This window comes from Pyrus communis, chromosome 10 (assembly GCF_963583255.1).
Source record: "Pyrus communis chromosome 10, drPyrComm1.1, whole genome shotgun sequence".
Taxonomy (NCBI): Eukaryota; Viridiplantae; Streptophyta; class Magnoliopsida; order Rosales; family Rosaceae; genus Pyrus; species Pyrus communis.
In genome coordinates this window covers 13,538,356-13,551,991 of record NC_084812.1, presented here as the reverse complement: position 1 = coordinate 13,551,991, position 13,636 = coordinate 13,538,356, and the positions used below count along the sequence as shown (strand labels likewise).

At 38.3% G+C, this 13,636-nt stretch overlaps 2 protein-coding genes across 3 annotated transcripts; one reads left to right on the top strand and one right to left on the bottom strand.

The window, feature by feature from the left end:
- Window positions 1-4,049: 4,049 nt before the first annotated feature.
- On the top strand, window positions 4,050-9,008 carry LOC137747481 (uncharacterized). 2 transcript variants are annotated; one of them, XM_068487596.1, is made up of 11 exons: window positions 4,050-4,294; window positions 5,428-5,620; window positions 5,728-5,813; window positions 6,050-6,134; window positions 6,514-6,592; window positions 6,766-6,896; window positions 7,046-7,132; window positions 7,302-7,414; window positions 7,543-7,673; window positions 8,108-8,245; window positions 8,645-9,008. In XM_068487596.1, exons 1-10 carry the CDS (start codon window positions 4,239-4,241, stop codon window positions 8,218-8,220), a joined length of 1,074 nt encoding a protein of 357 aa, XP_068343697.1. In that variant the 5' UTR covers window positions 4,050-4,238; the 3' UTR covers window positions 8,221-8,245; window positions 8,645-9,008. The 2 variants fall into 2 exon arrangements, with proteins under 2 accessions (XP_068343697.1, XP_068343696.1); XM_068487595.1 differs by having other exon boundaries at window positions 8,627-9,008.
- A 732-nt stretch (window positions 9,009-9,740) lies between these two features.
- Window positions 9,741-13,392, bottom strand: LOC137747480 (ATPase GET3A-like). Its single transcript, XM_068487594.1, has 7 exons — window positions 12,945-13,392; window positions 12,405-12,529; window positions 12,103-12,253; window positions 11,806-11,916; window positions 11,271-11,409; window positions 11,067-11,182; window positions 9,741-10,258 (listed from the first exon to the last, which is right to left on the bottom strand). Exons 1-7 carry the CDS (start codon window positions 13,203-13,205, stop codon window positions 10,082-10,084), a joined length of 1,080 nt encoding a protein of 359 aa, XP_068343695.1. The 5' UTR covers window positions 13,206-13,392; the 3' UTR covers window positions 9,741-10,081.
- Between the last annotated feature and the right edge of the window lie 244 nt (window positions 13,393-13,636).

Below are 13,636 nucleotides of genomic sequence, written 5' to 3'. Positions count from 1 at the left end.
TTGGTTTGGATTTTCAGCACAAGTATTTTAACTTATCTTATTATGGTTATATATGTATTTTCTGACGTTACACATGTTTTTAGGGGAAGTTTTTTTTCGTTTTCAGTTTTAAGTTCAACACGAGTTTTCGACCTCTATGTTATTACATATCTATTTTGACGTTATCATATTATACATGCATACTTTTAATCTTACATTATTATATATTACGACTTTATATCTTTATAAAGTATGTTTGTACTATTATGCTGATAGGGGAAGAAAGTAGGAGCTTGGAGGCAAGAATAAGGATTTTGCAACCCGCTCGTGACGGTGTGGCACATTCTCTTTCATCCAACCACTTTGACTTGATTTCTTCTTTACATATGTATATTCTTCTTCCTATTTTAGAGTATTTTTGTATAGCAAGTTATTTTAAATTTTGGGACAAAATTTTCTTAACGGGGGCAAATTGTAACAACCCGTCCTAGATTTGGCAAATCGAAAGGGTAAATTAGTAATTTTCTTTGGTTGTGGGATATTTCTTTGAGACGTTGCTTTATGGCCTTAATTGGTGTGCCCAAGGGGGCCACCCTTTGAGTTTCTCCCCCAGCCCACTTGTTCTTCCTCTATCCTCTTCACTGTGACACTCTATCTTTCCCCTTCACTTGATCTCTTATCTCTGTCTCTCCCTCATCCATCCCTACAGCTCTCTCTATCTCTCTCCAAGCTCACCATATCTCACACAACGAACGTCAACGATGACACTACCCCATCAAACCTGCACCATCGTCTGAACCTTGCTATCTCAACCCCAGGCCAAGATTGTAGACCTCCAGCAATGGTGGAGTCACTGTTCCTGGTTTCCCCGACACACTCTTTAGGTGCTTAGACTCCTTTAGGTTGTGCTTAGGGTTTGATTAGGGTAGATTTTAAGTGGTTTATACTTGTTGAATGCAAAAACGGCTCAGGGAAAAACTTCCCAGTTTTCGGTGAGGGAATCCGAGACTTGTAAGCCGTTTTCAAGCCACGTTTTAACCATGGATGGACCTTAAAATGGTATAATCTTAATCTGCACTTGGTTGTCTTCAATTTGGTGGGTAAATTGTAGGTTATGGTTGAGTTTCGAGGTTGACTAGAGCTTGGGAAGCTTCGGCTTTCGTCTCCGTGAGAACCAGTTTGAAAACTGGGTTGACTTGACTCGGTAACCCTAAACCCAAATCCACCGGCCTAAATCCTTGGGTTGGGCTACCAGACTTTAACCCAAAACCTAACCCAACGTATACGATCCCAAAACCCAAGCCTTTGGCCCACTAAACCCAAGCCCAACCACCAACCCAGCCCACAAACCAACCCATAACCCAGCTCGTGCGTGGGCATCTGCCTTGGTAGTCTTCCGAGGCGTGTGGCAGCGTGTGGGGGTACCCGAGGTCCCCCTCTATGTTTTTCGAAGTCCTGAATCCGTTCATGATGTCCGTTTTTTGAAATTCAATCGTTATGCTAGAATTTTATTAATTGGACCCTTTATGTGCTTAGGTGCATTTGTTAGTGGCGTTCCCATCCACCCTTGTTGCACAACTCTACGCCAATGGTGTAAGATGAGTGAACCCCTTCTAAAATGCATGATTTTACTATTAGAAATGCATACATGAAAAACATGATTTATTGGTTACATTTTATGAAACATTTATGAGTAAATTAGATTTACACTTTATGAGATATCATGCTTTACTGAGAATATTTTGGAATACCATACTTTATCGATTTTTACGTTCTTTGTAGTATATATGATTAATGACTATATACTATGAAGATATTTTAAGATATGATGTTTGAGCTACTGAGCTCCGTTGAGATATATGTACATATGTTTGGAAATATTATATTCAGTGATTTTTGTGCTTATCTAATGGTCACTATTTGTCTTTGGGTGGGTGCTATAAGAGCCTACGAGCGATTAATACTTATATATGCCTTCGGGTGGGTGCTGTAGGAGCCTACGGGCAAATGAAGGCCTTCGGGCGAATGAAGTGTTCTGAATTAAGTGTTCTAAAGGAAGTGTTCTAAATGAAGTGTTCTGAATGAAGTTTTCTGAATGAAGTGTTCTGAAGGAAGTGTTCTATATGCCTTCGGGCGAATGAAGAGTTCTATATGCCTTCGGGCGATACTGATACCATTACTTAGCTCATTATATATGATATATGTTTTACACAAAAGATTTTATGGCATGCTAGGGTTTTCGGAAAACCTATTACATATTATACTATTGAGTTTTCATAAACTTTGGGGGTTAGTACTTTGATGAATAACTATTTCAGTATTACTTGTATATAAACTTGGTTCACTTATGCTTTGTTTTGCGCCCCCTCAGAACCTAGGGGTACAATCCCGGCGTCAAGGCACTCCAGCATCAACATTTTCAAGTCCTCTCAGTGTAGGACCTATCCTTTTGTTCATTCAATTATATATTATTCATTTTTAATGTCTCGGATTAGTTGTATGCTCTGAGCACGTTCCACAATTGCATATTCATTATAATTAAGTTTACAAGTTTTAATTATGTAGGTTAATTGTTTCTAGTTCTCATGCATCCTAATATGGCTTTGTCACCTTCTGGTGTCGTCCAGTACGTGCCTACCCTAGTGTTTGGTGAATATCAGGGTTAGGCGTGTCATTGGTTCCCCTAACATCATACGGTTCTTCCTGTTCGAATCGTCAAGACTTGGAGCTCATATTGCTCGATTTATCTGTGTTTTAGCGATTTTTTTTTTTTGAAAATAAGTTGTTTTTAAATGTCTACCAAACACCTTTTGGGGCTTAGCTTTTTTAGTACCCACTTTTTTTAGAATTTAAGCTAAACCAAACTAGTGCTAAGTTAATTCAGCATAGTCTAGCCTAAAGCCAATCTAACTTAGTCCCTAAAACTAGTCTAATTCGAGATATTTTGATGCAACAAAACCACTCTTAAAGTTTGATTCTACCTCCATCACTATTGTTTGTATCATTAAGGCCTTGTTTGGCACACAGTATAAGACACCAGATAATACTAATAATGCGGAGTACGGTGTTTGGTGTCCGTTTGTATTAAATAGTAACTAGATTAAATAATTTGGGCCTACCTATTTTATACGGTATAGACCCGCTTGCTTATCCTCTCCAAAACCATGGTACAATTTAGTCGGGCGCTCTCTCCTTCCTTCCAGATGCAGCCGCTCTCTCTGCTCCAGGATAGCTGCACTTCTTGACGGTAATGATGTTGCCTCCCACTCTTCCACCGCCCATCACCATGCAGTCAATAGAAACCGACTGTGTGCCCTCTCTATTAACCCCTGATGGAGATATGTTTGACTCTTTGGCCATCGAGCATCGTAACTTTAAGGATGGGGAAGTTCTATTTGGTTTAGAGTCCACCACATAAATGGAGAGAGGTCTGTGACAGTGAGGTGCAAAGAAGAAGAGAGGGTGAGTGGCCATGATCCTGGCGTTGCTCATGGCGATTGGCTAGCAGTGACCACCATTAGCGTCGACTGAAATGAACATCTTCTTCTTTGTTTTCCCTCCCTCTGTTCTTCCCCCTCATTCCCACAAATCCCAAAACCCAATTCATTTGCCAGCCACCATAAACCACCACCATCACCAGGTTCCATCCAACCACCCAGAACAAGACTCTTCTCTCCCTGCATCTTCTTCTGGCTAACGGATCTCCCTCCCTCTTCTCCATCGCTGCATCTCCGACCCCTACAAACAAACAAAGATTTGTCAATTTTTTTTCTTTCCTTTTCTTATCTTGTTTAGTACAAAACACAGTATAAATAATACGATCATTAATCTAATACTACACCAAACGCCGACTAATTTAATTAATACCATCTGGTGGCTATTTATCCTATCTGACAGAAATAATCAGTATAGTCCGAGCTGCCAAACGAGGCCTAAAAGAAAAATAAATTTAGTGCTTAGGGATGAACCCAAAATCAATACGGCCAGGATAAGTGACCAAAAGCCACAGCTATACGAAACGGGCCTCACGTCCTTCATTCATGGGCTCCCAACATAGCAAGGGCCCGACGACCCCTTCTTGCTGAAGCTCAAGTGAAGAAATTGAACTTGGCAGAGACGAAGCTTGAGGAGGTTTTTGCTCCAGCTTTGCTTTCTTCTTCTCCACTTACGAAGCTGCAGAGGAGAACATAATCCGCGATTCAATGTTGAATTAATCGAATTCTGTGATTAACTTTGCGATTCAGCATTTGGGTTCGAAAATGATGTCTCCGAGGCCAGTTCCTGAAGATCGAGGAGGATCTTCTCCCCATTTCAGGTAACCCAATCAATCCAATCTCATTTCTCTGTAATTTTTTTCTTTGATTTTTGAGGATTTGAATTGTAAAACCCTAGGGCGTTTGTTTGGTTTGCGAGAAAGTGTGTGAATCTTGTGTTGTTAATCTATCTGGTTACGAAAATCATAAAACTGGCAATGCTTTTCGTTTTGTTTGGTTTCTGGGAAAATTGGGTCTGAGTTTTCTTTGTGCTCAAGGGTTTGAGAATCATGAGTAGCTGAATAAGTTTGTATAGATATAAATGCAAAAGGAGGAAATAGAAGGTAAAAAAAAAAAATTAGCTTTGTGAAATTGTGAAGTTGGGGTTGGTTGTTGTAGATATTGTTGGGTGGCAATCAGCTACCTACTTTGGAAGACTGTTCTGCATAGTTTTAAGAAGGTTTGGGATGCTTTGGCGTGTACGAGGGGCCGTTGGATCATTAAGCGTAATGCTTTGCAAAATTGGTGTTGATTACTTTTGTTTTTCCTCTTTACTTACATGGGAATTTAAACTTTAGTTGTCGCTGAGACAATGATCGTAATTATAGTTGCCGCAAGTTTACAGTAAACGGATCTTCCCCCACCGTAAGTCCTTGATATCTCCAGCTTGGTGTGCAATGGTCAATATCCTTTACCACAAAGTATTAGGTTTTTTCTTGTCACTGTTACAGAAGAGGGGATTAATAGGTGAATCAGAAGGTAGTGTGATGAGATTTCCATTTTTAAGGAGGTTCAATCTGTGGTTAGTTGAGATTAAGGGCTTATAAGTTTTCAATATGTACTAACTAATGAGGAGCTCTGTAGTATCTGGTGTAGTACAGAAGCAGTCCTCAGGAGCTAATGTTCAATGTTGAAGGTAGACGTTAGTTGCTGTATAGTCTGTATACAGTCTGGATTTTGTTGTTTCTTTTAGCTCCGGTGGAATAGATTTCTATTTCACCCCCTTCGGCCCAATAAGAAACCTATAGTAGAAGAACTTATGGAAGTTCCAAGGTTTATCATATTGTATCTAATACGCCAACGTGTAAGCCCAACATTTTTTTTTTCTTTTGGGTGAGATCAGCATTTCATGTGTTTTTACTTCGTTGTTCTCTTTACTACAACTAATTATGCCACTGATCTTATCTTAATGTAGGCAAACACCCTTTCAAATAATCCATATTATTGGAAACTTCTTGAGAATATGGTCAATTTACTCCCTGTACCGCTACTTGTCTGAAACGGGAGCTTCGGTTGTACTTTTTCTGTTCACCTGCCTGATCCCAGCATCCATCCTATTTCTAATTATGCAAAAGCCTTGGAAGGGCAGGCCGCTCTCAAATACGCAGGTTCCATGATACTTTGGCTTTTATTAGAAACAACTGAAAAGGCATCTGTAAAGTTTATTCAAATGATTGCTATTGCATACTTCTTGAGTGCTCCGTATTGTTTTCAGGTGGTGCCTTCTGTAATAAATGGTGGCATAACAGCTTTATACTTTATTTTGTGGGGAAAAGGCCTCAAATCATGTGGACCTCTGAGGTAGGCTTGGCTTATAAGATTTCAGATACCGCTACAAGTGCTTGTGTGTATAAGTTTCAATTTTATGAATATTCTAATTACATTTTTTTCCCAATTTTTTCAAATTATGTGAGTATGCATTTGAGCAACAATGAGCCAGTAGCAATAAAAATATGGAGCATTGAACATAATTTGAACAAATAGAATTGATTTTGTTAATTACAACTGATTTGTTTCATCTTTGCATATTATGTTAGAGCTATATTAGCAGAGTATTCTGGTGCTGTCCTTGGAGTACTGTCTGGAGTATTATATGGGCGCAGGGGTCACGTTTGGAAAAAGGTAGCTCGGTTAGATGCTTTGTCCTTTGCTTAGAATGTGTCTTCATGTAAATAATCTACCATTGTCTTCGAGCGCATAAGCTAACATTTTGTGTTTGGCATGTTTCTCTCTTAATGAAGGCCTTCACTAATGTCCTTGGCCATTTTCTCGCTTCATTATGTTATCTTTTCTCTAATTACATAAAATAGGTTAGGACTTTACTGATTAGGCTGGTTGGTGTGTGGACTTTTACGTATTCAAGTTTTAGTGAAGATATATCAAGGAATAATAGTACAAGACCTACAGTTCTGGTGACTTGATATAAAAAATAATTTGATTGAAAAATTGGAGCTATGAGATTCTTCTTTACTCACATGGATGTTTCTTCATCTTTTACCAGGTAGGTGGGCTTATTGCAATGGTGGCATCTTTCTACTTCTTATCTCAAGGGTGGGCCATGGAAACATATTCTCCATTCTATATCCTCTTTTATTAAATCCGTCCTTTCCCTACTGTATAGGATTGTTGTGTTTTATTATTGTTCCTTCCCATATCCTCCATGTCGTCTTTCCTCTTCTGTCTTTTTGGTTTGTCTATTTTCAACATAATGATTGCGTTTTGGTAGTGTTATTGTGACTTAACCTGAAATTACCATTTAAAGATAGCCTTGATGATGAGGTTCAGACGGAGCCATTGTTAGGTATAAAAGAGATGGCCCTTCCAATCTTTGCTGGCATCTTATCAGCATTGAGGAGGGTGATCGCACGGCGTGTTTCACTCAAGGTGCTGAATTGCTGATATTTGTCTATCTTCAGTTATCTTATTATTCTTTTGCTCTAACCCATTCCAAGGAATATATATCTGTCTAATTTTCTATTAATTAAAACTATTAACAAATTACTGCTGCTGGTTGCATCATTCTGTGCTTTCAGAATCAACTTAAAAGGCGACTTAATGCAATAACTGTTGCCTCTGCAACATGTTTCCTGTTCCCTGTGGCCATGTGGGACATGATCATAGTAAGTTGTATGATATGATAAGCGGTTCTAGGTCAAATTTGATTAGATTTACATTTTCAGTTGGACTCTAGTTCAATTTTATGGGCTTGCTATGTCTGTTTTGTTCTTTATTAGCCCTCTCCCTGTTGTTCTTTCTGATTTTTCGTGTTGTTTTTGTTGGGGCACTTAGGGATCACCTTCAAGTACCAGCGATAAGGTCCCATTCTCTACTTGGGCTTTTTTGAGCACCATTCTTTTTGGAGTAATCTTGATATTCTATGTTGATAGTATCGCAGAAGAGAGGTATATTTCAGAACTTTCGATGCAGTTTTGGTTAATCTATGTAGAAATGCTTGATCATCAGTTATTACTTGTCTACATGATCATTTCACATACTTAGTTTGACCACTAATGCTCCTAATGTATTATAGGTTGCACATGGTTTTCTCTTCTCCAAGGCATTTAATGGTAGCTGGAGGATGCATTATCATTATGGAGATTGTGTACAAAATGGACTTTTCTCTTCCAGGCTTTCTAATTTGCTGCTTAATTTTGGGCTTTGGTATGTGTATAGTATTTATCACTGCAAGCGTCGGCATTGTCATTAAGATTGTGATCAACATCATCCTCATCTCTATTATCGTATCTTGTCTTCCATGCAATTTATTGAAATGAAGTATTTTCTGGTACAGATGAGCGCTTCTTATGGGTGCCATTTGTTTATTGAGTAATATTTTTTTTAGTAGAGCAATAGTGTTAGTGGGTTAGATGTTAATTGTTAAGGGGGAGGGGAATCTGTGGGGACTGAACACGCACCATGATGCATATGCATGATTGCTTTCCGCCACTGCAGTAAAGCGCCATCTACGTTTATTGAGTAATTTATTCATTCACTTATTTGCATATCCGCATTTCCACTTTTTTTTTATGTTTCTGTTTTGTTTTTATTAATTAGTTTTGCATAAATTGTCTCTAAAGTTTGAATAACATTTGTAGGGATATATGAGGCAACTTCTTTGGAACGTGGTAGAAAAGATTCTTTTCAAACTGCAGATTCATCAAATGGGATGCTAGGGGACGAAATTCAGATGTCGTCACTTCCAACTTGATTTATGTTTACGTTTGGATTACAAGGTTGTACTTATCGTTTGCTTACAAATTCCTCATCTTTATTTGCTATAGGCAGTAATAATCTGTTGTGAGTCGTAGTCTTGAAGGTAATAGGCATATTGATGATGTTAGTTCCAGTTATGTGAGGATCTACAGATTTTAGCAGTGTAATAAATCCTGATATATGTGAAGGGTTAGAAAAGAGATACGTTAACGAGGATCAACATCCCACCCGAAAAGCTAGAACACATGATTAACTGATATTGTCTGTGCACTGAGATACAAAGCGCACAACATTGTCAGCAAATTCTTTCTTTCATTAGTATTTCATGATTAAACCAATATTTCTCATCTCAGGTCTGTGCTTTCTTTTTCTTTGCTGATTATTCTCTGTTTCTCATTCAGTTGCAATTGTGTCAGTAGCAAATTCGTCGGCTGCAAGTAGACACAAATGTTGGTCCACTGGTCAGATGCTAGAAAACCATAACCAGGAGGAGGGAAATATACACGTTGCAAAACTTTACACAAACTCTGGATTGTTGAAATGGTAGGAAACTCCCAAGAAATTTGTTGGTCATCGATCCTGATGTGGAATGTTGGTGGATCGTGGCAGTGTTGAATCTGTTGAATCCATTACCACTTAGAAATGTGCCGTACAGTTCTAACCGGTGATAGTTTACCATCTGTTGAAGAAATATACTTGTACTAACTTTTCAGGAATTATACGAGATCATTCTCTCTTAAAATTTGTTTTTAGGCGTTGGATTTTCGTCAAATGGTTGGTGAAGATTATATGTTATGATTTGTATTTGGACTCGCATTCTCTTCCCTTCTATCTCTTTTGTCTTGTTGGTGTCTTTTTTTAATCAGAACCATTCAGCTAGATGCAGTGGCTAAGTGCTACCTCCTACAACCCAAACTTTGCTCGTCTTTCCAGTGTCTCCACCATCTCGCCATGCTGCCAAAACGATGTTGTCGCTTAGGTGGCAAAGGACTTAGAATCATACAAGCAGTCTAAAATAGAGGACGTAGAATCACCATGGAGTGGCTCAGTGGTTGGAGATGAATTTCAAGCTCATATTCCACACGGCACGTTCTGTGTTCGATTCTTGGCACCTGGATGGTTGCCAGGGAAGGCTGAAATGCCTTTGTGTGTCTTCTCAGCTCCTAGAAGGGTGGACTGCCATGGCAAAGAGAGAACTTTTACGATAAAAATTACACTCAACAAGTAGTAAGTAAAATAGAGGACGTAGGAATGTTGTTTTTTCGGAAGAATTTACTTGTCAACCCACCCAAAACATCATTCCGCGTTGTAGTTAAAGTTTCTCTATTTTACTGAACTTATCTCATGGATCAATGCACATTTTCTGAATATTGTTCAACTTAATCGTACAACAAAATATCACAGCCTTATGTTATTTTCATTCAAATGCAGCTGTTCAAATGTATAAAAATCATTTGGTACGCAAGGAAAGATAAATTGCTGTAAAATGCCAATTCATATTCCCACACAATCCAATGTATACAGAGCTTATAATCCATTCACTTTCTTTCCGGAACAAAATTGCAACATACTGATTTTGACATAAAGCTCAGTCAGGGCACATAAAAGAACAAGAGTTTCGCCTATAAATTGTTCGATGTCGGAACATCTTGAATGAAATAAATTACATTAATGTGCAAGACATGGCACTTCTTATGATCTTGATTCTAAGAGGACAGAAAATAACTCAGCAATAAACCAATCAACCCGGAAACATCAATCAGTGGTAAACAGGATACACCTTCCACTGGTAGCCTAAACTGGGAAGAAGATGATGCCATCTGATGCTAAATTACAAAGTGGTGAACCTGGCGTTATTAGACCTTCTGTTTTCCTTTCCTCAGTCTTTCTAGTTCTGTTTCGGTGTCTTTCAACTGCTGCCTTAGAGTGACCACCCTTTTCTCTAACTCTTCCAATGTGCCTTTGCTGGTGGAAGGTTGGTATGGTGTCAGAAAATGACACGAAAACGCTTTTAGAGCATCAACTCCTGTAACCTGCAAAATCCAAAGTAATCAAAAGGTTGATGATCAATAAGCAGCCAATAATAGTATTACGAATCGGTTTGGTACAAATTCTAAAGTTAATAAGCCCTAAAGTAGGAAGCCATGAAAAGAGGTGAATTTAGTTACAACATACACCTCATGAAAACATTAGACTCATTTGCAATGTTCCTTCAAGATGTTCTCCCATTGAAATAATAGGTTACGTTTTTGGAACCAAATCGAAGAATAAAGAGGCCTCAGATATCTAATGGATAGTTATCATCATATGGTGGTCTCACAGAAACCATCAAGAATAGCTACATCCTATAGTACTATACATTGTGGAATGGAAAGAAAAAGAGATTCAGAGCTAAAATAGTTTCATTATCTTCATAATTCTTTCAGTAAATTGATCAACCAACCCCAGAAGGATCAAAGCACTGGGATATTCGGTGTGAAATCACATTCCTTACTTTTTCTCAGCTGGTTGAATATTTTACGTAAATATATAAGAATATTTGAATAAAATATAACTAAACAAAAAGATTAAGTACAGAATATCCCAGAGAAGAAAAGGAATGGCGGGTGGGTAAATAATGGTTAAATTCCATCATCTATAGCCCTCTTTCCTACTAGGTTGAGATTTTTGTAAAAAATGGAGATAAAAGTCTCGATGCGTTTTGAGACATTCACAAAATAACAATGACTCAAATAGAAAGTATGGGGAAGCTCGCTGCAAAAGTTTACAGATCACCAACCCCCTTTTCTTTCCAGTGCAAGAAGTCAAAGTTTCATAAATTATGGCACTCTATGGTCTTACCTCTTCTGGCAGCAATGGCAGCTTGGTGATGTTAAAGTCATCATACAACATGTAGAACTGATCAAGGTACTTTTGTTGCATTCGCATTCTTGCTTTGAGTAGTTTAGATTCTGTGCCTACAAAAACAAAATTACCCAATAGATAATTAAACTTAAGCTAAGAGCATGTAAAAGAAATTAATGTACACGGACACTGTAGGCATACCTTCTTCATCATAAAGTACTTGGTTAATGATGATATTGTGTGTATCTATTTCAAATTTGGTGAGTTCCTGCACTAGTCTCTCTGTTTCATAGAGAGAGAGGAATTCTGGAATGCAAACGCAGACAAAGGTCGTCAAGTCCTGCAAAAGTGAGATATGAATGCCTCCACAATGCCTATATATTTGGAAATTTAATTTGGAGGCAGAAGAGTGATGAAGTTTGGAAAAGCAACTTCAGATTTTGAAAAGAACTTAAAATTCCTCCTTTCAAAACTGACTCATGAAAGCATCACTACTCATGATATCGAATGAAACAAAAGGTTTCAGCTTCTATCTAAATAAGTGGAAAAAGTATTTTCTCTTCTTTTGGATCCAAAACCCAACCAAGGAAATTTTTTTATTTATTTTACCTTTTTTAGCTTTACACTAATCTAATGTGTTAAAAATCTGAAACATATCTGTTACCGTACAATAGTCATCCCATCCAAAATCAATGATACAGACAACAGAAAAAAGAAAATGAATGAGCAGACTTACTGGGTCTTTAAATTGTCGATTGACTTGTTCAATCACATCTTTCATGCCCTCCAGCTTTCCCAAAATTGCATCCTCTCCAAATTCGTCACCAACACCAAAGAGGCTTGTCATCTGCCTTGATCAATTTTGAACACTTAATACCATAAACGTAGAAACAGTTGTAACTGACCAATTACAAGCTTACAAAACTCAGACAAAAGAAATTTGCGAAAAAGTTAAGACTCCACGTGTGTCTTAACCATATAATTTTGAATGCAAGGGAAGATATGACTGACAAAAGGGTTCAACGGTATATACCTGAGTCATTAGGCCGCCAAATTTATTTTTCAAAGACATCACTTTAGCCAGACCTTTCTCCAAGGTTGATGGAAACTGCAACAGCCGAAGCGTATGGCCAGTTGGTGCAGTATCAAATACTATAACCGAATAATCCATTGTTTGGACCAATCTGCATGGACATAATTTCCACAAATGAATTAGCAGATTGATTGGTAAAACACTAAATTAAAATAAGTAACACATGAGAGGAGCTCTACCAAGATAGTAAAGAGCAAGTATTGATTTGCAAAGAAACAAACATAAGGGAACAAGAATCTCACTTTAGCATCTCTGCAAAGCTCATGGCCTCATCAATTCCAGGAATGGCATTTGCTAGATCAGAAAACAGATTATCCATTCCATCGTTTCCACCCATGTCTTCGTGCTCAACGGTAGGATCCACTTCCTATGTAGGATCAAAACCAAACAATGAGACTGCATAAAATGCAAAGCGCGCGCACACACAAATGCATGCATAGGGAGGTCGAAATTCAGCAACAAGTACTAAGCCAAGCAATGAAGAATTAATTGCCTCTAATTTCAAAAAATAAATCAAATTCTCAACAATTTGTTCATATAATTGAAGCTAAACTCAAAATCTATGAACTGGGAATCCCCAATTTTATCAAACAGCACCAAATTCCAAGAAGCCAACAACTGGGAATTTCTTTTGCCCCAAAAAAAACCGGGTATTTCCCAAATTCATCAAAAACCCAAAATTCCACCCACCAAAAAATTCCCAAAACCCACAATTCACCTAAAGCAAGAATTACCCAGTAAAAATAATTGAAGGAGGCAAGATTGTGAATCGAAAAGCGTACCATGGCATAGAGATTGGTGAACCCGTTAACCAAAGTGGGAGTCTTGGTGAACTTCTGCTGAAAAGCATCGCTGAGATTGTGAGCAGGGTCGGTGGAGATGATCAAAACGGAGGATCTGACTCTGGAGAGAAGGATCGAGAGGATCGAGCTACATGTCGTTTTGCCCACGCCACCTTTGCCGCCAACAAAGACCCACTTGAGGCTCTCTTGTTCCAGTACGTTCTGTATAGTCCCCTCTGGTAAATCAGACGCTGTCGCCATTTACTCACAGAGCACTGTTCACTCACTCTCTCTCTCTCTCTCTCTCTCTCTCAAGAGTAAGCAATTGGAACCCAGAAATCTAGAGAGAGAAAGCAACAGTGGGAAGGAGACAGTGAGTGATCCACCCCGAGAACGTACGCTGCCGTGGATATTTCGGGTTGGGTTTTTGAGCCCCCGGTCTTCGAAAAATCCGAACGAATAAGTTTCCCAACATTCGGTAGGTAACGACCGAACAATTCATCATTTTCCTTCGGTTTGTTTTAGGGGGGTGTATTCAATTGGGAATTTGAAAGATTTCAATAGATTTATAAAAGATTTTTAAGGAGTTTGATTGATTTATAGAGATTTCATGTAAAATTTTGATTAAATTCTCTCGAAATCTCATAAGGAGATGTGAGATTTGTGAATGCTAAAAATGCACTACGAAATCT

Bases quoted from the DNA above. Each gene is read 5' to 3' on its own strand.
- LOC137747481 (XM_068487596.1), top strand. From the start codon at position 4,239: ATGATGTCTCCGAGGCCAGTTCCTGAAGATCGAGGAGGATCTTCTCCC. The intron at 5,621-5,727 runs GTTCCATGATAC...TATTGTTTTCAG, and splicing joins GGCCGCTCTCAAATACGCAG to GTGGTGCCTTCTGTAATAAA. The intron at 7,133-7,301 runs GTAAGTTGTATG...TGGGGCACTTAG, and splicing joins CCATGTGGGACATGATCATA to GGATCACCTTCAAGTACCAG.
- LOC137747480 (XM_068487594.1), bottom strand. From the start codon at position 13,205: ATGGCGACAGCGTCTGATTTACCAGAGGGGACTATACAGAACGTACTG. The intron at 12,254-12,404 runs GTGAGATTCTTG...ATGTCCATGCAG, and splicing joins AGCTTTGCAGAGATGCTAAA to ATTGGTCCAAACAATGGATT. The intron at 11,917-12,102 runs GTATATACCGTT...TGATCAAGGCAG, and splicing joins TTGGCGGCCTAATGACTCAG to ATGACAAGCCTCTTTGGTGT.